The sequence below is a fragment of the Melopsittacus undulatus genome, chromosome 12 (assembly GCF_012275295.1).
Source record: "Melopsittacus undulatus isolate bMelUnd1 chromosome 12, bMelUnd1.mat.Z, whole genome shotgun sequence".
NCBI classification, from domain to species: Eukaryota; Metazoa; Chordata; class Aves; order Psittaciformes; family Psittaculidae; genus Melopsittacus; species Melopsittacus undulatus.
This window is the reverse complement of record NC_047538.1, coordinates 13148281-13171037: the sequence shown is the minus strand read 5'-3', so window position 1 is coordinate 13171037 and position 22757 is coordinate 13148281. Positions and strand designations below refer to the sequence as shown.

General features: G+C 39.5%; 2 protein-coding genes across 3 annotated transcripts in view; one reads left to right on the top strand and one right to left on the bottom strand.

Annotated features, from left to right (window-relative positions):
• MED15 (mediator complex subunit 15) overlaps nucleotides 1-1307 on the top strand; it is a 29136-nt gene extending 27829 nt beyond the window's left edge. The window contains exons 17-18 of the mRNA XM_031047786.2: nucleotides 475-573; nucleotides 709-1307. Of these exons, the coding sequence (XP_030903646.2) occupies nucleotides 475-573; nucleotides 709-845 (236 nt within the window). The 3' untranslated portion in view covers nucleotides 846-1307. The remainder of the gene's footprint in view (nucleotides 1-474; nucleotides 574-708) is intronic.
• A 3431-nt stretch (nucleotides 1308-4738) lies between these two features.
• On the bottom strand, nucleotides 4739-22052 carry SMPD4 (sphingomyelin phosphodiesterase 4). Of its 2 annotated transcripts, XM_005147778.3 has the most exons (19): nucleotides 21910-22052; nucleotides 21591-21677; nucleotides 20971-21113; nucleotides 20749-20824; nucleotides 19752-19860; nucleotides 19154-19206; nucleotides 18424-18575; nucleotides 17018-17150; nucleotides 16297-16368; nucleotides 12882-12971; nucleotides 10308-10453; nucleotides 9782-9872; nucleotides 8798-8898; nucleotides 8377-8540; nucleotides 7457-7662; nucleotides 6693-6926; nucleotides 5873-6004; nucleotides 5585-5713; nucleotides 4739-5194 (listed from the first exon to the last, which is right to left on the bottom strand). In XM_005147778.3, exons 1-19 carry the CDS (start codon nucleotides 21946-21948, stop codon nucleotides 4868-4870), a joined length of 2484 nt encoding a protein of 827 aa, XP_005147835.2. In that variant the 5' UTR covers nucleotides 21949-22052; the 3' UTR covers nucleotides 4739-4867. The 2 variants fall into 2 exon arrangements, with proteins under 2 accessions (XP_005147835.2, XP_005147836.2); XM_005147779.3 differs by lacking the exon at nucleotides 12882-12971.
• Nucleotides 22053-22757: the final 705 nt, after the last annotated feature.

The window sequence follows — 22757 nt, the reverse complement described above, 5'->3', positions numbered from 1 at the left end:
TGACAGTGGTGTATGTTCAAGAAAAATTCATATTGCATCCTTTTTGGTCTCAGCTGAATAATCATAAAGTGTTATAGTCTACGAAGTTGTTTTGCTCTTGCATTCCAATGGGGAAAATAGATTCTTTCCTCCTCCTCTTGTTTGAGAAATTAGAACTGGTTTTGTCCTGAATATCAGTATAAGGCACTTAATTTTCAGAAATTAGGTGTCTAACTTAGTGAAATTCAGCTGATGAAATGGTGAGTGACAAGGTGCAGAAATGTGTAAGAGATAGAGCTGCATTCGCCAGGCTTTTCTTCCAAGAATTTAAGAGTGTTGCTAAAGCAAGCAATGAGAATGCCTTCAATAAAAATTGAGATGTACATGTTGGTTCCTCCTTGGGGTGAGTCTAGATTCCAAACTGAATGATGCACAAAAAACCCTCTCACCAGCAAGGAATGCTTTGTTCTGATGGGAATTGCGTTTGCATTCTAGATGACAAGAATCTTCCAAATGTACCACCACTACAGCTCAGTGTTCCAGCGGACTATCCAGATCAGAGCCCTTTGTGGATAAAAAACCCCAGACAGTATGGTATGAGGATGCTAGCATGACACTTTCTGGGCATGTGCATGCAGTAATAGTGGGGAAATGTGAACATTGTATATTAGTTTTCTTTTAAATACTGTTTTTATTGTAACTATTTATCTGTTACCTCTTTCTTTCCAGCAGCCAATCCCTTTTTGCAGTCTGTGTATCGGTACATGACTTCCAAACTATTGCAACTTCCAGACAAGCATTCGGTCACAGCACTCTTAAACACCTGGGCACAAAGTATTCGTCAGGCCTGCCTCTCTGCTGCATAACATCTCACTTCCTAAACCATGAAGCAACAAGGAAGGTCTCAACAGCTGGTCTCTTCCACATGCAACTGGAAAATCGCATTTTGGTGAGGGTACTTCAGAAGAAAGAAGCCTTATGTTGTTTTGTTTCTAGGTGTCAGGTTCAGTAGAGAACCTGATGTTAGACTTGGTTTTCATGCTTTTTATCTTCTGCCTCTGTGGACCTTTGCCAGCATTTTCAAATATACAAAATGTGTATATATGGTTCTTGAGACTGTATTAGGATGAGTTTTTATTGTCTTCTTAGAGAAGAAATTATTTGTGGACTTCCATCAGGGAGTCTGGTATAAGAGGGAGCAGGGAGAAAATGTCCTAATTTGCTTCAAAGTATGCTCAGTGCCAGTATTTGTTTCACACTGTGTGTTTTGTGACCTGATACTGCCCCAGAAATAAATTAGCTGCAACTAGAATGCGGTTGCAAACTTGTCTGTGATTGCTGGAATCTTTTTGCCTATTAGTTTTGCCCAGAGATGGGATGAAGTACAGCTTTTTAAGGCATCCCTCAAATACTTGAAAGAGATCTGAATACTTATACATGGGGGTGGGAAACAAAATGGGGGGGGGGGGAGGAGGGAAGTATTTTATAGCTTATATAAACAATACTTTGTTTAAATGGTTGGGTTTTTGTTAGCATGGACCACGTTTCTCATCACCTCACTTCTGGAGTGAGAAAAAAAGAGATACTAATGACACACTGACTTCCTCTATAAACTCAGTAAATGTGTATGTAAAGGTGTGGGGGAACAAACCCAACAGTATAAACCACTAGTAACACAGATCAGTCCGGCAGGTTTGTAGCTACGTTTGTTTTATGAGGAGTCTTTCTGAGGTGTCTGGCTTTCTTTGGGAGTTGATGCAGTTCAGTTTGTTTTAAAAGAAAAGTTAAAACCAACATAGCTCAGGAGTAGAACTGACAATTAAGATTTTGTGCCTTGAGCAATGATGGGCACTCAAATTGGTCGTCAGCTGCATTATCATTGGGCACTGCTAATGAAAACATTTGCCATGAGTAACTAATTTCATGCATAGTGTGATGGTTTTATTTTTCCCCATGCTTATAAGTTGGTCATTCCTAATTTCCTGGTGCAGAACAATTTCAAATTTCAGATGTTCCCATTGCATCCTGCTCCATTTCCCTGTATTGTGCAGCAAGCCTTAAAAAGTAGCTGAGCTCTCTTCCAGTAGTATCAAGGAATTGCTATGACCTTTGTAAATCTGTGTGGTGTCATCAGTTTTAGGATGTTTTAAACTGTGGGTACTTAGTAAGCACTGACTGAGGCAGCAGAATGCTATCAGTATTTTGTACATGAACTAATGCATTATCTGGTTGTTTCAATTGTAATAAATTTATTATTATTTCTGTGTTGGATGCTAACATTATACTGCTCTTGCCATATTGATCCATAGATACCAGATCTGTTGTGTTCATTTGGTGATGCTTACATTGTTCTATGGTAAGTGAAGACTTAAAGGCTTTGAAGTTTAGGGGAGGAAATAATGTCTCTTCATCCCATGCAACACTATCTTTATGGTCCTTGTAGTGAATTGAAAGACCTGGTCAAGAGATTAGTAGTGGTATCTACAATTGAAAGATGTAGATTTTTAACCAGTTATTACATGGCTGACTAAGCCTTTCCTTAGGGCAAAAGAATCAGTAGCACTAACATAGTTTATAATACATAATTAAGTCATAATCCAAGAAATAAGGGTAGAAACAGGGGGTTAAAGGTATTGCCAGGGTCTAACACAAAAGTGCTTATAGCATTTTTTTTTTCTTAACAATTTAAAACGTATCTGGAAATAGATGCAAAACGTGTATCCCTCAGATTTACAATAAATTTCCTAGTGCAGTTTTCAGAGCAGTCACTGTAGCTGCAGTACTTTTCAGTTTCCTTCAAACAAGATGCAATGAGATGTTAGACTGAGGGTGGGGTAGACATCCTGACACACAGCAGCTTCTCAGGTGGGAGATAAATCATGAAAACTGAAAGTGGGTCATGTACCCACAGTGTGTCAAATTAATAGCTGTGAACTGGTCATTGCAGAAGATGAGGTAGAAATCTTGTCTGCAGAAAAAAGAGAAATGATGACCCAAGTCCTGTGACTGCAGAGCTGATTATGGGAGTGGCAGTTTAAGCAAACAAGTTTGCAAAGCCAAGGCCCTCCAGTATCAAATTGCTCAAATCAAACTCGCACCAGGAAAGTTACCTTACAGCATCACAGCCAGGATAATGACTGTAAGTATGAAGTAACTTTTCTTATGCTTGGTGTGGAGCATGGAGATGCAGCCCTCATGCAGCTCTAAGGCTCAAGCAAACTGATTGATTTGCTAGCAAAAATGGTTATTGTAGGCTTAGTTTCATACTGCTGAATGCTTTTGTTCCTACAGCAAAGTTGTGGATGTTGATTTACATCCAGCATAAGCTGAATGGTCCTAAAATGGTGATTTAGCCATAAGCTCTAAAGTTGTTTTCTCACTGAAACTCATTTTACTTTTGATTAGTTGTCTCTCCCACACGCAGCATCATGGCATAGTTTTAGAGAGCACAAAATGATTGGGTTTTTTTTGACCGAGTCACCTTTTGAAGCTCATCTGTCAGGATTCCTCTTTGTGGCATCTCATGATGCATTGCCTCAGAGAACATTTGGTGTTAATAAAAAGTATCTCAGAGAGAATGAAAATTGCAGGAAGGAGTGAGAGAGAACATGGGGACAGAAGTACACAGACAGCTGTGCTTGCTTGTGTGCCATACTCAGAGGGCAGGCACAGGCAGGGGGGAAATGGAGCACATTATTCCTGGGGAAATAGGGATGTTTTGACATTGCAGAAGAGACTGTAAAAACACCTGTTTTTTATTGTTTAGTACTGTTAGGCCATGCCATTATTTAATAAGTGACTACTGAGGTTCCCTTGATTAGAGATGTTTTGAGGGACACATGTTTTGCAGTTGCTGAATGTGTTCTCTCCAGAAACCCTCCATACTTTTTACTGAGGAGCTCTCAGTGACTCCTGTGTCATCATGTGAGTAATTACTGTAATGACAAGCCAGGAATATACCATAAAGGCATTTAACATGGAGATGCATGTGACTTCATTTAAAAAAAAAAAAACAAAGAAACAAAAAACTAACCTTATATGTAATAGTGTCATGGAAGCTGCTAGAGAGCGTGTAGTCTTGCTTCTAGAGGACAGCACTAAATATTCCTTCCACAGTAACGTTAAATCCTCCCACCATTCTGAGCACTGTGTTTGGTTTATGTTTCAGAACTTTAGATTCTCATAGTAGCTAAATGCAGAGCTTGTAGTAAAAAAAACACCAACCAACCAATCAGAAAACTCCCACCCCCAAAACCAAACCAAAAACCCTCTGATTCCCCCACAGATCCAGATGACCTGGGAAGTGGTAAGCTAGAAGGGGACTCCTTTACTCTAGAACTTTGGGAAGCGAAGAATGTTGCATTCCTCTTTTCCCTGTGCTTCCAATAAGTACAGCTGAAGCATATGAATTTTGTGATTCATAGTGTGATTGAATTTTTGCAGATCAGGTTTGTTAAAATGTAGCTCAGGCTAGTGCTGAGAATATTGGTGCATTTTATTTCTAGCAAGATGCTTCCAGCTTTTTACCTGCTGTTGCAGGTAGTGGTTTAGAAGAAACTGTATTTCTAGACTAAACTTTAGACCCTCAGCTATTCTGTGTAAACTGACCAGAGTGTTCCTGGATTAAACTTCCTTTCAGTATAAAGGCTCCTTCTTCCCCTTCTCAAGAAACCCCAGTGATTCACTAGATTCTACAGAATGATTTTATAAAAATAAAATTTACTTTGATTATCTCTACTTCACAAGACCACGTAATTTGTTTATAAAAATTAACTTTAATAATAAAAAATAGTTTAGGAAGATCTGATACAGTAATTCAAACAGTCACTGAATCCCAGGTTTATCCTTAAAACATTTATTTTTGCAAGTGTAACCTGAAACAAGGAAATTAGTGTTCATGTGGCTTCCATCTTTCAGAGAAAAAAGTCATTATTGTGGCATAAAGAAAATATCCGATCAGGATAATGAATGTGCAGCTCACTGGCCCAATGTTAAACCAGGATGCAGTGAAGTAGATCATCAGCAAAAAAATGAGAGTCCGGTAGCTAGCCAGAAACCTCAGACTGATTCTTGGTCCCCAGTTTTGTCTTGTTCTGTCCTTCACCATGGGACTATGCCTGATTTTCTGTACGAGATGGGGCTTGGTAAGATGGTAGCGACAAAGTCTGCCAACAAAGTCTTCCCTGGAGCAAAGTACATCCATCTGATCAGCAAACTGAGGTAAGAAAAGTTTAAACATTAGTATTCTATTATAGCTATTGCCATAAAACAAGTGTAACTTACTTTGCACTTTTCATTTATAGGAGGGGCAGAAATAATCAAAATGTAGTTGAAAATAATAGAACTGCTTTAGTGCAGACTTGCCTTGTATCTATTAAGCCTAGTGGAAGAAAAGGATTTGCTCTTCCTGTTGCAGAAACATTCATTCTGGATGATACCCCATTGTTCAAACATCAAGCATAAAGACTACATTTAAGCTGTCATATTACAGGTAGAGAAGCAGGCCTGATACTGTAGGGGACTACTCATACAGACCACAATAAAGGAGACGGAGCAGGAACAAATTTGCAGTGAAAAACACAAGAGGAGGTAGTGCTGTACTTACCCTTTCATTAAGGAAAGAGGATAACCGAAATAGGAGGCGGACAAGAGTGGCATTTTCATAGCTTCGAATGGGCTGAAGCTCAGTATCCCCTTGATACTGCACCTCAAATCTACGTAAGCCATTTATAATCTGAAAATAAGAAAATAAACCCCTTATCTTGTAGCTCCCATCTGAAACACCTTTATGCAGGCATCTCTCTTAGCCCCAGGATGCAGAAAGACAACTTGCTGGTTTGTTTTTTTTCAAGAACAATCTAGGGTAGCAATATAGACTCGTTTCTTTTCTCACCTGGTACCTGCCAAGGGGTGTAAGAATAAGGCCATCCTCACTTTCAATGCAGTCTGGAAGCTGGTTTTTCCCATTCTTGTCTTGAGCAGTCTCACAGTTCTTCATCATCTGGGTCAGTTGGGCTCCATTCAGCTACTCAGGAATAACACAGATACCAAGAACTGCTTAATAGCAGTTCTAATTACTATTCTATGAATAGCACCTCAGTTAGACATTGAAAGAGAATAGAAGTCTCCATATTTCTTGTCTGTGCTCTTCAAATCCAGAAGAGGTGTTCTGTTTTATATGTACCTTACTCCTTGAGAGCTGTCAAATGGCTGTCTTCTCCTAGGTCAATTTTGTATGAGGGAGTGTAGCTGACAGAAATTAATCTGTTCTTCTAAGTTTAACCAAATACACCAACTACTTCTAGTTCATAGCTGCAGTTATTTATTTGTATTTTTATAGCTCTACATTTAGAAGATACTGGACCATTTTTAAGATTTAAGCCATGCCTTGCCTGTTTGTAAACATGAGAACAGGCACAAGCAAAGAGAGAGGTTTGGTCTAAACTACAAAGTCCAATAGGAGTGTTCACTTGAAACAAAGTAGGCTTGGTATTTAGAAATTTGGAGCATCTAGTTTCATCTGTATTGAAAGGGGTTTTGAAGTGGTCAGAGTAAAGTCAAGCCCAGAAGATGTTACAACAAAAGGTGCTAGCCGGATCTCTGGATGGCTTTGTGACTCCACAAAGTACAAGAGAGACCCAAGTATATTTGAGGGATCCCGACTCTTGTACACAATGCTACATAGGGAGAGGTTGTAGAAAGATGTTACGTACCTTAAAGATTTGGCACAAGTATTCCAGTGCCTTCTCTAAATATTCATCTGTTTTTTTGATGCTGTCTTGCCCAATTTCATCAAGGTCATTGCCTGTGTAGGAACCATTCATCTCAGATGGTGTAAATCTAAACCACGAAAAGAAGGATTGGCTAGCCATTGTCTCTGCAGAATGGTCTGATATGGATTTTGCTGTCTGCTGTGCCTGACAAATTAACTGAGCCAGTTTTAACACCTAAAACAAACAAACAATAATAAAGGAACACTAAGCATCAATACAAGGATAAAACTGCACTTTGATACCTGGCAGTAAGAGCAAACCCACTCTCATCTAAATATGGACTTTTGTTAAAGACTGTTAGCTGCATTTCTATTAGGGCAAAGGTAGTTATTGTGTGCTGCTTAGTTTTTCCAGCTGCCTTTTATTTCCTCCTGCTATTTTTATCTGATAGATATTAATGAATCAAGTGAATCAGAAGTTCACAGTAAGCATGTTTGAGAGGAAATACTCATTTTATATATATATATATATAACATAATACTCAAAAATAACAGCAAGCTGTTACATTAACTTCTATTTAGCAGAGCAAGTAGGTTTTTACAGCTGTGCTGGATTGAGACCCCTCAGGTTCCAGAAGTTATCATCAACAAAGTTACAGTTATACAGTAGGACAGGGTGTAAATTTTTCTACTCTTCACTTACGGATGCTAAGCACTGAGAAAAATCCTGTCAAAATAGAAAGACAGGTGAAAGTTGTTGCTTACCAAATTCCTGACTTCTGTGCCAAACATCTGTTTATACTGGCAGTCCTGTCCTTCTAGGCTGTAAACATGACTCTTCACCTTGAATGAGGCATCTGCAGTAGTTGGAGGCCATGATGAGAAGAAGGCTCCACCAAATGTGGGAGTCATAAACAATCTGTGTTGACGATGGGGAATAACAAGTTCTGGCTGCAGGAATAACTGTTCACCTAGATTTTGAGAAAAGGAGTAAAGATGGTTATACAATACTCCCTGTTATGCCTGGGAAAAGTCTAGCTACAAAGAATCTTTAAGGCTGCTGGACAATTTACTTTTAGATAAAAAGGCAGTTCTAGAAGGAAAGAGGCCTTAATTACCTTTTGTTCATTTAATTGTCTCTGCCTACAGCAGAAAATGCCAGAATGCATTTAAATGCAGACCATACAGGCATCTTCAGCTTTTAAGTTTGGTTTTTTGGGTTGTTTTTCTTTTAAGGGAGTAGAGTGTTGCAGCACTTCAGACATTGATACTTGTATCTTGCCTCTCCCAAATCTACTGGATTTTAATGATCCTGAAGAGCATATTTGAATAGCTGACTAGTTATTTTGCTAAGTATAAATACCCTTAGAGATATAAGAACTTTTAATCCTGAGATAAATAATCAGTGAGACAAGTGTAAAAAAGCCTGACTTTATTGTAGACACCAATATTGAGTTCTTTAAAAAAGAATCATGGAATGAGGTCTAAATGATGGTGATTAGAAAAGAACTGTAGATTTATTAAAACAATACTAAACAAACATTAGTGAAAACACAGACTTTTGAGTGGCAAAATAGCATGCAAAATGGGAGTAAGTATTCATCTCGGTACTTCTGAGGTAAGATGTAGCCACTATGAAGAAAGATTGAGACAGGAAAGCATAAGATGTCAAAATATCCATTTACCTTTCAGGATCATTTCAGCTAGATTGGGCTGAGCAAAGACCTTAGCTACTCGGAACACCATGAAAGCATTTTTTGGACTGACCAAATCTGTTCGAAGAGCTCTGTTCAGAAATCCTGCAAACAGCTTAGTATACATGAGTAAGTTTTCTTGAATGAAGGTAGCCCTGTCAAAGTAAGTACAGGATTTGTGAGTACAGCTATTTAAATAACTGTTGTTTTGTCTTCTGCCAGAAGAGTTATTAAGTAAATGTTTTATACTGTCTCCAGAAAGATGGTGTATTAGCACCAAGACGAAAGATTAGTCTCAAACCAAAAGCTTGTGTTGTAAGAAATCATCTCTAATCTTGTACAAGAAACTAAATCAGATTGAAATCCTCCTTGAGGTTTGGTTCAGGTTACTCACAGCTGCTTTTTTCCTTACCATTTCTCTGACACGCTGTGAGGTAAGTGTTCTGTGCTTTGCAGTGGCTTTTCCGGAGCATACCTCCATGGCTGCAAGTAACTTAACCACATCTCAAGAACCTAAGCAAAATCACACATAAAACCACGTGAGTACCGATACTTTTTTGAAAGACAGAAAGGGGTGAATGTTACCTTAATGACAACTAAAAGATTTTAGGAATAAAGCTCTCATAATCTGAGTGTCTTTGAAAAAGAACTGAAAAAATAAGTATGTGTTCATTAGGACCAATGTGAATTTTCTGTAATACACAAATAACACAGCACTCATGCAGTAGAGCTACAAAAGAAAACTTGGTGGCTATATTTAAGGTGCATTTAACAGCTCTGATAGTGTTCACTGAATCATTGTTGAACTAAGGAAACAAGATACTACATGAGTATCATTTCATCTCTGGTCTTCTGTGCAGGCATACCACCATCCTAAGGAAACACAGTGGAGTAGCCAAGGATACATTTGCCCTGGCCTCTGCAGTCATTTCTTCTGACATTGTGCCTTGCATGTGTACCTCAAACACTGTGATACAGCTAACTGTAAATCTAGTGAGTAAGATCAAGCCTTGTTACATTCTGCATTTTTAAACTTCTACACTAATTACCAAGAGTCATGGTCTGATACATTTCTTTTACTGCTTGCAGGAGGTAATATTTGCAATATCTATCACAAATTGTATTTTACTGCTTTTGTTTATGACCTACTGTATCAAATATTAAGAAATTAGGACCTGTAAGAATGTAACACCTTCTTCAATGCCAACAACCTGTAGTAATTATCACCAAGATCTATTTAACTATGTCTCACTTGCACTCTTAACATTAAATGTGTTATATAAATAATTTAACTGCTCTAACCCCAGATGTTTGGAGACCAAGAAATAGCTGCTAAACAGTAATAACTAATTACTAGTTCTGTTGCATAGACTTAAAAAGAGAAGCAGGTACATACTGCTCTGAAAGAGGCATCCAGAGGCCAGTGGCCAAAACAGTGTTGCAGAAAGATATAAAGTTTCTGTCGGACAAATCGAGGAATTACAACCCTGCAAACAGATTCAAAGACAGATGTGTAAACATCAGCAAATTTTAAAAAGGTAAAAAATTCAACACGCTACCTACCACAAATGCAAATACAGAAAGCACTAACCCAAACTTGTTCTTTCTTAACTGAAGCTACTTCTGCCCATTGAATTTCAACTCAAATACATAAAATTCTCCACTAACCTTCTCCAGAATCCTCCAGTAGCATTTTCTTTTCTCTGACTTGTGCAAAGATATAGACTAGTATAACAGCAAGACATGTTCCCTTAGCTCCCCTTCCAGTGGGTGTGAGAAACAATACATTAGCTCTTATGTACTTTTATTAATGCACTTTTGTATTTAGCCATCAAAACAGCCTCATTCAACCTCTCAGTGAAAGCAGAGTTTTTCAGGGAGAAGCTCTATATGCTTCAGAGACAGGCTGCTCATGTACCTACCTTTTAAACTCCTCTAGTGGGCTGGCTGTGTGGGAGTGGGCTGAAGGGGAGACAGGTTCTGGTTTCAGGCTGTTGCTGAAAGCATGCAGATGTTTCACAAGCAGTCTTACCACTAGTACATGCTCTTCAGTGGGCTTAAATGACTCCTAAATTCAAAGCAAAAGACAGGAAGATAATGAGTATTATATGCTAAATGTCCAGGAGATAATTCAGGAAAACTATATTCTCAGATCAGATACTGAAATGCAAGTATGCTCTCCTTCTAGGTTCTTCACTGTAGTTTGGAGCCACCTGATTTTAGACAGACTTGCTCCCCAGGATGAGCTGCAATCTTCTGTCATCAGTTCACTAAGAAACAGTAGCATACTTATGATTGTAAAAGAAAGCATCCACAGTACTCTAATGCACTGAATTTCAGGCTAGCATTAAAGAACAGAATAACTTGTAGATTTCAACTTACCCTTTTCTGAAAAAAGAGTATCAGCCTTTCCTTATGGTTATAAGCTCATTTCTGTGGACAGCACAACACGTCCTTTGTGCTCTTGTCTGGCTGTATTGAGTTCTCTTCCTATGCTGGTATTTATCTGCCTTATAAGAATAATCTTAGGAAGAATTATGGTAAGAATAAGAACTGCTTCAAGTCCTGCATGATCCTGTTGCTCCTAGCATCCTTATGGTTAGAAGTAACCTGGGTGGGAGTAGCTCAAGGACTGATGGTGAGATGCAGCAAGTGTATGATATAGCAGGGAGATGAAAAAGATAAAAACAAGCTAATTCTGGTGCCCAGCACCGGAGCTGGTCTGCTGAAGAATCTGGGGTCAAGGTACTAACTCCTTTGCTATTGTAATCTGCTTTAAGAGCAATCCACTACTGAAGGCAAAGTTTAAGACATTATTTGTATTCTACATTTCACAGCTCTCATGTTTATCAGAAGTTGAGAAAAATGTACATGGAACAAAAGTTACAGCTGCAAATATAACAGAAGATACTGGGAAAGTGTATCAGACAATAGCTGCAAGATGTTTTCAGGATGCCAAATGCAGCCATGCTGGAGTAAGATACAGAATATGACTCTAGGGGACTGGCAGACATTTTTATAAAAAAAGCTTCCACTTCTTAAACCCATTCAATAGTGTTTCCACTGCTGGTGTGTGTGTGTTGTGTGTCCTTTCTCTGGAATACCTGAGGCAAAGCAGATGTGTTTTTACAACATTGTTAAGATTTCTAATACACTTTAAAGTTCATTCCAGCAAAAGACTCAAGGCCTAATAACAGATATAACTATGTAGTACAGCTTTTTAAGAAAGAGGATTAGTCTGTAATGAATGCTGGTCTTGTGTTCTTGACAGCTCCTGGCAGGTCAGCCTGTTTTCTACAGCCCTGAGGAGGGTTTTTATGAGAACTCTGAGAAGTTATTTGGTTCTAGAAGTTTGAGATCTCCAAAAGCAACTAAAGAGGTTGAGTACTCTGCTATAGGCCTTGAAAAGGTGTAATTAAAAACTCTAGGCTTCCACAAAGGTTCCTTTTGAATTTACAAGACTTATCAGTACCACTGTTTCAATACACTGTTTCAAATGTTTCACTGTTTCAGGTGATGCCAGCAGGTTTTTCCCTTAGCAATTCTTATCATTTCTTCTTAGCCTGGATCAGCACCATTATGAACATTACTGGTTTAAAACCACTCACAAGTATTTTTGTTGTAAAATCTTAGCTTACAGAATGGATGTGTACCATTCTTAACACAGTAATTAGATAAATTTAATAGTAAAAAAAGATTTAAACACTAGTAGTTCCTGTTTTCCTTTCTAAGTAGTACCTTGAGGTATCACAGCACTTAAGGGATTAAACAGCAGGAAAATTCTATGTAGTGCTAAAGAGCTTTCAAGTATAACAATAGCTTTATTGTATATATGCTCTGCCCTCCCCTTTCCCAAAATGAAGACCCAATGAATAAAGGGCTGAAGTAGGGAAAGAGGAATCAGCAATCTGTTCCAACAGGAATGTTTTTGCATGCACATTTCCTGAACAATCTGCAAATGTACCACTTGTGTGCTTTTGCAAAACTGTAGAGTTAAGTTTACATCGCCACTATAAATTTAGTACTGTCCAATGACATCTCACTGGCTAAAACTCTCTACATGTTACCTACCTTAATTTTAGGTGACAGCCATGCAAATTCAGATCTTCTCTTCCATGCTTTCTGCTTAAATGACTAGTGTGTGAGGGCCAGAAATCTGCCATTGGGTGAAGCCAATTTTGATGTAAAAAAATATCAGCATAGCTGATAAGCCTCTTTCTACAATGAATTATAAGAGGGCATCTCTAAAAATGAGAGGTCACAATTAGTCCTCATAACATGCTAGATTTTAACTATTTTCTCCATGGCCTTTGCTAATACCTCTCGGTAACTATTTGCACTGAAAACTTAGTAAATCTCAGTGCAGTGTTCTCAGTCAAGATGTAAAACCACACCTTGGCAAAAGAGCTGCTGTACAGCTAGCACCAATACACTTCGCAGATTATATGATGGAACAAGATTCTTATAAAGGAAACAAAATGAAAAGATGATAATACTTGGTATGCGTGGAGGGCCTGGTAGCTGGATTGGGCAGGACTACCGTGGTGTTTACTGGAGATACTGAGTCGGTAGTGGAGAACCTCCAGCTGAGACAACAGAAACAAAAAGGAAAGGGGGAAGGGAAGAAAGGAGAGAAGAGAGCAAGAGAAAAAAAAAAAAAAAAAAGAGTGAGAATGAGCCCAAGGAAGAAGTGTGGGGAAAAATGAACATCACAAATACAGTCAGGGACAACAAACCACAGTAAGAACTGCAGCCACAGTATCCTTCTTTCTGGTGTTCAGTACATTGATTCCACAATATTTTGTGCCTTTTATCAGTTTGGAAATACAACAGGGAGCAGGTGTATAGATACAGCTGTAAGTGGTTGTGGCTCTTTGCTAGCCTCACAGCAAGTACTGGGAGGGGATATATGGAGCTTTTGCCAAACTTCCCCTTTCAGAAGTTAGCTGAACTGCAGCAACATGGGTTTACCACAGTTACAGTATTTTACTAATGGAGTAAAAGCCTTCAACATTCCGCAAGCTTTTTTAATGCTATTTTGAAAACGTTGTAATTTCTTCCTGTGCTGCTGGAGAACCATGGTTTGTATATTGGGAAGAAACTTAAATTGATGCTTTCTTCTTCCCAAGGGACAGGAAGAAAAAAGTTTGTTTCTTTTAAAATCATTCTGACCTTGTTCAGTACATTTCCAGGTCAGAGAAATCCTGTCTTTCTACTTAAAGGCCATTAAGGAAGGCTACAGGTCTTATGAATGTCTTCAAAAGAGGAAATTACTTTTACTACTTCTTCTTGGATGAATAAGGTAAAGAGTATTTTTTGACAATACAATGGTGAAGAGGATACTGTAGCAACAGTGACACACATGTATGAAATTAATGAAAAAACATAAAACAAAAAATGTACACTACACAGACCCCAATGACTGTTTCAGGCATCTAAACTAACTCTCCAGATCACACCTCTGCTGTCTTTGAATAGTCCCTACCCAATGTCCTCTAGTGCCAGTTTGGTATCTTTTGGTTTTACTCTCTTAGAGTGGTTTCTGCAAGCTCTCCAATAACTCAGCCTTGCCTGCTTCATAATCATCTTCCCTGCCATAGGAATCAGCAAGAGCCTGTAGTCTATTTGGTGTTCCACAAGCAGTGCTGGGGTCTGTGGCACCTGGCATTGGAAGGTCAGGAAGCATTACATGAGGTTTTATCAAAAATGTCTTTTTAAGGGTCCATTGTCATTACAGCAGGAGGGAATAGGAGAAGAGATGCTGCACACTTAGGCTCTGGATCATTTGAGAAAGAAAAAGAAAATAGGCAATGTAAAAGAATGGGAAAATAGTTTAATTAATGGGGAAAACAGGGAAACAGCACAGCAAATAGTGTCACCTCAGGTTTACACCAGAACCAGAAAGAATTCAAAGCAGTAAAGTAGAAAAGAAATAGACCTTCTCAAAAGAAATTATTCATTCCCATTCCACCTCCTTCTGCTTGTAAAGAGAAGTCTATGATGATATTGCCAATATTTAAGGAAAACCTGTAATTCCCTGAGGCACTTCACAGGAAAGTTACATTTCTGGGATCTGGCTTGGCCCATCAAAGCAAACGAGTCTGGCTGTTGGACAAAGAAAGTGCAAGTTCTGTGGAACCTCATCTCACCTTCCAAAACAGGTATGTGGCCGCTTCAAGCCACTGATGGTCAAACAGACTTCAGGGATGAATGGTCACTGATTACCCCTCTTTCCAAATGCACAGAATGCTAAATGGGATCAAGTGAACCTGCTTAATTATTAATAACTTAAACCCTTATGTTAAAACAAAACTTGTAATTCTGCATATTCTAATTCCTCATCTGAGGAACTATGAAGCAGACTATTCTCCTTCAGCACACATTAAGACTAGTCAACAGCTTAGTTTAAGCATCACAGGTCCTGTCCCCAGATGATACTGAACTCAGATCTCAGTCCTGCAGGAGGGATCCATTTATGTGAATCCATTTATGGATGTCATGGGGAATTCCAGTCCCTGAATCAGATTTCTAACCCCCAAAGTATAAAAACTTCCTTTTTCACATGTTTATGATTACTTCCCAAAGACAAAACTAAAATACCATTAGGGAGTTGACAGCCTCAAGCTGTGGCTCAGCACACCTTGTGGATCCCGAAGTGATGATTTCAGAGAGCTTTCAGCTTTACCTAGTCCCTATTCCACCATAACTTTGATAGTCATTGTCTATAACTGCTGCTCCCTAGTGTTAGAAGAAAGCATCTGAAATACAGAGGGTGAACAGAGGAGAGAAGTTTAAAGCAATCATCATTCTGGCCTAAGCACAGTGCTTGATGCACAGAGACTGGACAGACAGACAGACCAAAGGTACTTCAAGCAAAGCCTTTCCATCACAGGTGCATCACAGCCATGCTGCTGGGAGTCCCAAGTGGAGACTTTGCAACATTAGTGACTTTGCATTTTGACCTCAAATTTAAGAACAAAAGACAAAACCCATCAGACTTCAGCTCTCCAGTGTTTTTCCTTAGCAAAATATAAGTTTGTTATTTTATAGCCTGTAGAGTAAAGGATTAGAATTTCTCAGTTGATCAATTCCCATATTGCTCTTTCAAACAGGAGTAAATCCTGAGTAGCTTTTGTATTTCTCCCCCCTTCTATGAAAGTCCCACTGTGACCCAGAGGGAATTCAGAGGATCAACATTTTCTCCTTCAAATTCCCTTTATGTTTATAATGCCTTTGATCTCAGCCTCCCCAACACTTACTTAATTTTTACGTGCAGTAGTTTGTTACTGAACAGGCCACCACAAACTGCTTAAAACAGTGTATTATCTGTGCAAGATATGTAGCTACAGAGCTACTTCTGACACCATCATGGTGAAAAACATATTTTGGAATAGGAAACAACAAAATTGGCTTATTCACTTATTCACTTATTCACTGAGGGACAGTTTTGTAAGATTTCCTTTTTCAATTTGGATTTATGCTAAAAAATGGTTATGAATCTTAGAAATTACTAATTGGTATTCCAGTAACAGTAGTTACCACTGCTGGAAATAAATTTTAGCTATTTTTAGCAGCCATGTTGCCCTATTGAGATTTAATACTATGGTGTTATAGTGGCATCTTCCCCATCATTAACAGTTTGACTCTTGGCATTCAGATTGTTGTGACCTTCCTACAAACTCATCTTTCACAAAAAAACAAAACACAACTTCTGCAATGAAGGCAAACCTGGATGACACACAACATTCCTCATAACTGGATTACTAATTTTGACACACTCGTGTAGATATTGTGGTAAATTATTTCTTTCCTTTGCAGCAATACACCAGAACAATTATCCACACAATACGAGATTTACCCTAAGATATGAGGTCAACCATCAGATGACACAAATTAAGCACAAACTATTACCTTGACATGAGGGGACTGCATTTTCTGATACATTTCCAATGAATAATGATGAAGCCACATTTCAACAAAGATCTGCAAAACAAATATTTTCTCAGCTAGGGAAAGAGAAACAATCCAGGGCTTGTCAGTCACAAGCGAAGTATAGGGGAAGACCACACTATATAATTTGATGACTAAGTTGTACTTTGTAAATAGATAACCACCTATTCAGAGATGTTATCCTATCAATGCAAATGACTGAGTTGGCACACTTAGCACCCGCTAAGCATCAATAATTCAGTTCAGCAACATGGCAGGAACTTGTTTCAGAACCATTGTCAAGATTCTCCTTTCCCTTTATGGTGAATGGAACCAACTTGTCTCTGCTCTACCTTTGTTTAGAGCATAGAATTGATGTAAGATGTAAAAACAAAAAAAATAATCATATTTAGAAACTTTCCTGGAAAAAGAATATTCAAATGTTCGGGATCAGTTGCAGTCTTAATTAAAAATATGTTAATCTTAATTAAATATATGCAGTCTTAATTAAAAAAAGGTGCCTTTCTAAATTACAAGTTAACAGTTTCACAGTTGTTCTTTGTTTCACTAACAGAAAACAGCAACTGCACCGCTCAATTCCAAAAACTAAAGCAAAATGGCATAGCTATCTTTGATTTAAATGAAGAGGTTCCTCGGTTTGCAGCAAGAAATGTGGGTGTTTTCTTCCTTAAATCCAACTTACTTGCAGCAGTGTTTCTGATCTCCAGATCTCCTGCGAGGCTGGGTCAGCATTCAGAGAGGGCTGATGGGCAATGTGCCGTTTCAGCAGGCTGGTGTGGTGCATGCCATAGGAAGTGAAAGGCACTGCTGGAGACCTTTACAGACAGATGAATGGAAATACTGAAGTCGGTAAGCCTCAGTACAGGGAAATGCATATTGCTTTTAATCAATGGATTATAAACTGGAAAGCAGTCTTTAAGAAGTAGAACTATATGGTTGATTGCACAATTTGAACTTCTGCCTTGTGTTACAATTACTAGTCACTTTAAAGAAATACTACATCCCTATTCATACTGCACTGAACCAGCTTTACACAGACCTAATGTTATGAGTTTTCCATTCTCCTGTTCAGTTTGATTTCTTTCCCTCTCTCTTCCATATTCATAATTCATCTGATCTGTATTTTCCTGGGTACAAGAGCTAAGGCTCAACAGACCATGGAAACTGCTATTTAAAATGCAGTTACAGAAAATATAATGGCTATTTATTTTTATGTTTGTATAAAATTGCTAATGATGACATTTTATGAATTTTGAGTAGCAAAACTGATTTTGAAAATGCAGGTTTTCACACACTCAGCCATTACAAAGCACAAAAGACTATCTGCTTGTACTGGAGAATTTTCACTTCAACATTGTGAGTTTGGTTTTATGCCATATTCACATATACACATAAAACTTCGGTAAGCAGTCAAGAATCTTTCATCTGCTTCCTTTCAGCTGTGGCTAAATAGCTTGATCCATTACCATGCAAAAAGTCACTTGAAATGCAGTCACTCATTATGTGATTTGATTACTAATATATGTCTTGGCTTTATATATCAGGAAGTTACAAACTAAGAGATCTATGAGCCCTATGAGTCTGCAGCAAACCATGGACACATCAGTTTCAAAAAACTGTAAAGCAGTTCCTTAAGAGCATTTAACAATCAAGGATGGCAACCTCAGAACAGAAACAAAATTACCAACTGCCAAGTTGTATGGCTTTATAGCAACATTAATGAAAAATGCAAGTTTCCTTGTAACAGTGTTGTCACCAATATCATCGTTACCACATACCATATGTATTTGAAGATACTAAAAATTAGTGTCAAGTACAATCAGATCTGTCCTACTCTAGTTGCAGTGCACAAAACAAAACTGGAGTAGATGAACGGATTAATTTTTGTTGCTTGTACATGCCTTTTCTGCTCCAATAATAGCTACTTTTCAAACTTCTAAGTGAAACCTTTATGGTAAAATTAAGTGAACATAATTATATTTAATGTTTGTAATTACATAAATACATACAGATCATAAAGAGTGGAGGTTTTTCCTGTATTCTGTAAGCACTGTTCCCACAGTTTGCCTATGGCACTGCAGTCATTACCTGGGAGTTGGGGAAGGGATGGCTCCCCCAGGATTTAAAGGAGGTGGAGGAAGGACACTTCCTTCTGTGGGTAGGAAACACTTCAGGTATGTGTCCACCAGTATGAAATAAGCACTGTTGGAAGGGCTCACATGATGAGTGACAGATGTGCTCTGAAACAGACACACAGAATATACCTGGAGTTATATACTGTTACCTAAAATCACTGCTATGGCATGTCTGCTATGCAGCCAGACCCATTTAGTATCAATAAGCAGAAGCCCTATTGCCCTGTATAGAAGGCTATAAAGAGTGAACTGACAACAAAGATACTCTGGAACAAAGGTAACTAAGAGAACTGTTGCTGTAGTAGTGAATGTAATCAAGTATGAGAAAAGTGTCAAAAAGCACAGGTAACAACAGGAAAAGGAACCAAACAACCAGACACCATAGTACAGAACTGTGATTACAACTGCATAAACTGTCTTACTGGATAGAGGCGTATGAAACCCATTTGGCATCCATTGCCTCCTCCATGTTGGTGTATTGTTGGACAGCCTGCTTACTGGTATATCTAAGGTGGGTATTTTGTTTATTATCCAGTCTCCATCACCAACTGAACCAAAACAATAACAAATTGTGATAGTACAGACAAAACCACTGTTAATTTAGCTTGACTGCATCTTAGCAGGCTCTGAAAGCATTCTGAAGAATGACTAATGGTAAAGGAAAAACTGTGAAAGGTACTTACCTTCTGTGTAATCAAACTAATTGCAAAGTAAAACATATAATATTCAAATGGATCTGGAAGAACAGTCAAGGATCAGATAACAAAAAAAAGGTACAGCTGGGGGTGCTGACTAGACATTAAGTTTTTATTTTGTTAATGCTAGCTTAACAGCAAATTCAGCTTTGCTTTCTAACTGACTCAAACATTGAGGTTTTCTCTACGTGGCAAGGTGTGTCTGCATTACTCTTAGCACATTTGACTATCTTAGACTGAAACCAGTGCTGCTGCAACTAGACTGCTTGCAACAACTGCACCAGCTGCCAAGTTAACATGCTCTTTTTCTATCATATTAAGAAAACTATGAGTAGTTACAAAAACAAGAACTGTGAAATACAGGCTCTACTGAAAGCACCAGGAACTGTGTTGTTGGCTTGAATAGAGCCAGAAATTCCCCCCAAGGGTTTATAAGAAGAGGACAAATTTATTTTTCATTGGAATCTAAACATTTCTAATCAGCCCAAACTCATTACCATGACTGTGATTTACCATGGACAAAAATACACAACAGAAACACTCGTAATATCTCAGGTTTAGATACATCCAACTTTTAAAAGGATACTAAGAACCAAATTCAAACCTGAACCACCAGATGAAGGAAACTGGACTTTGTTGTGGTATAAAGAACATTCAGGTAGGACTTGCTCTTGTATTGAAGCCTTCACAGGGCCCTGAAAGACAGTGATGAATTATTAATGTGGCTACTCGGCATATTTGCGGAGTATGCTTTCAGATAGCAAAGTTATGCTGCATTCCAGCATTCTGGGATGCTTTTTACATTCAGCTCTATGGGATTTTACTACATTGCAGTAGTTCCTTGTGCAGATGAATGCTCTTTAGATAACTGCCAACTTTCTCACAGAAAATAAGTATCAGGTTGGACTGGGAGCAGCAGGAGCCTGCTGTTTGCCTGTTGCTGATTGTTTTGTTAGGGTAAATGAGCTGTAGACCAGCAATTACTATATGCTTGAATGATATTTTCTTCTGTTAAAAGACTGTTGAATTATCTGAGTTGACAGCTTTACAGGTATCAGTTGTCATGAGATAGCTCATAGCAACTGAAGAAACATAGTGAAACAAATCTGCAGCTAAATACCTGTATTTGAAAGGTCATGCTTCATATCTAGGATTCATTCAAAAGACATGAATTAGTCTTCAAGTACATGGGCGCAAAGCACAGCCAGGCAAGGCACTGCTCTGTGACAAGCCTGGAAAACTATTTTCTCTCCTGCAAGTGAGACATCCCTGCCCATGGCAGGGGGGCTGGAACCTGATGATCTTTCCAATGCTAACTATTGTATGATCCTATGTAGTATTGGTAACAATAACCAAGCTGGAGACTGGATAAGAATCACAATGCAGCTTTCCTGGCCAAGCAGCACAAATATCAGCTGCTGACAACCCCATCTTCTACAAAGTTCTTCCTCCAACAACTGTGTAGAGAAATAGGTGTGCTCCAAAACTGGCCTGTATTGAACCATATGTATACAGTGTGTACAAATTTCTAACAACTGCAACAACAACTACATTCTCGTCTTACAAATTTTTCAGTTACTCACTGGAAGATACGAGACTGGGAAATCATATCTGTATTCTTCTGTTTGGAGTTTATAAACCAGCCTCATCATTGGTCCACTGCAAAGGAGCATCAGAAAGAAAATCCATGGTAAGTACCCTGTCCTGTCTCACCTTTATGAACTTACGTTTGCACAACAGAAAAAGGTCAAACACTGGTTGGTTGTTCACCATACCTTTTTTAATCTGTGTTGAAATGAGTTTACCTGGGATCCAGGAAATCCAAAGCCACAGAATATTCTGTAGGATTTGTTCTTCCTTGCAAACAGAGAAGATTCCAGCCTATAATGATGCCATCCAGGCTACCAAAAATGCTCTCCACCAGCCATGGGAAGATACCATGTAGTTCCTTTAGGGAAAAGACACAGATAACTAATATGTACAACTCCTCCCTGGAATAATCTCTACTGCATGTCCTGGAGTGCACAAAGATGCTGCCTGCCCACCTATTCATGACCATTTCCATATTATCACTGGGCAGTGCTTCCATTCAAAAGAATGTGTTATGGCGATTACAGGAAATCTATGCTGATTTCTGATCCTACTAAAGTTGCAGTGATACTCATCAGCATCTATCCAATTATTTGTCACACTTTAAAAACTAGTCTCATGAATTGAGGCTGAAAGGTATTAATGAAGTGCACTCAATTGAAACCACTTTAAGTGCTTACAAGAGGGTTTTGGCTCTTTGGGAAAACGCTGGATTCCCACTGTTTCACCTGGGACCCTCTAAACTCTTGAGAAACAGGAAGAAAACAACAATGTGAAGAAAGCAAATTCCCCTGGAACAGGCCGGGCAGTTTCTGACAGGGCAGCGACTGCTCACCTTGGCAGGAAGCTCCTCAATGACCGTCCGCAGATCGTGGCACCTCTGAACAAACGGCTTGTTTACACAATCTGCCTTCAACGTGGCCTGTCACAAATCAGAACAGAAACGGGCAAGGCCCGTATTTATTACTGCCGTGATGCAAACATCCCCCGATTACACCGCTCCTCCCGTGCAATGTTTCTGCTGACAGGGCTGAACTCAGGCTGACCGCCCAACCTCACGGGCCGGTAACCAAGCTAACACCGCTAGTCCAACCGGGACGGGACGGGACGGGACGGGACGCGCCGCTCCCCCCCGGCCCCCGCTCAGCACCCACCAGCAGGAAGCTGGGCTGCTGCAGGTGCGGGCCGGCCATGCCGCCTGCCCGCGGGCCGCGCCGCAGGAACGGCCGAGGGAACGGCCGGTAACGCTTCCCGCAGCACCACGGCGCGGGCTCCCTCCCGCCCTCGGCGCAGCCCTTCTGCGTCACCACACTCCCCCGGCGCCCCGCGCTGACGCCACTCCCTGCGGCCAGCGCGCCTGGCGGAGAGTGCGCTGTTGCTATGGTGATGAGCCCAGAGCTCACGGGATGGCGGCGCTGAGGGAGGAGCCTGCCCGGCCGACGTGAGCCACGGCTCCTGTGGGGTTAGCCTCCTCCACACCAATGGTGGGGACTCGGGGGAGCAATGGAGGGTCCCCATCCGTGGAGAGCTGTTAAATACAAACAGCATCGGAAGACAATAGGGACCGCAGTCAGGCAAGACTACAGTAGGTCGGGGTGTGGTGATGGTGAAGCTGAAGCCATCCTTTGGCCCGTATTCGGAGAGAATTCCAGTCAGAGGTCTAGAAAACAGTAGTTAATTTTATAAAATAATTAACACCATTAAACATGGTTACATAAGATAATCCTGCTCAGACAAGTTTGGTTTGGGACCACATTTATAGGTTTTGTCAGGAAGGATCAGTGTGTAAATGTAGATTTTCATTATAAATTTTATTGCTTTATGCAAGGAGGTGCAGGAAAAGTTGAGTCAAATGCCTGGTTTAGGTTGTGTAGGAGGTAAAATGTGGCCTCGTATTCCACTGCTGCCATTAACGTTGAAACAAGGCGTAAAACATTCTGTTGGAGAGAACAGTGAAAGAATTCCTTTTGTAACACAGCTCTGATCCTGCAAAGTGACTTTA

What these genes read in the sequence shown, in the direction of transcription:
- SMPD4 (XM_005147778.3), bottom strand. Translation starts at nt 21,948, where the DNA reads ATGGCCGGCCCGCACCTGCAGCAGCCCAGCTTCCTGCTG. An exon ending in ATCCCTTCCCCAACTCCCAG is followed by an intron (nt 17,151 to 18,423) that starts GTAATGACTGCA and finishes CTGTCTGTAAAG; the next exon opens with GTCTCCAGCAGTGCCTTTCA. An exon ending in CACCCCTTGGCAGGTACCAG is followed by an intron (nt 5,714 to 5,872) that starts GTGAGAAAAGAA and finishes TCTTATTTTCAG; the next exon opens with ATTATAAATGGCTTACGTAG.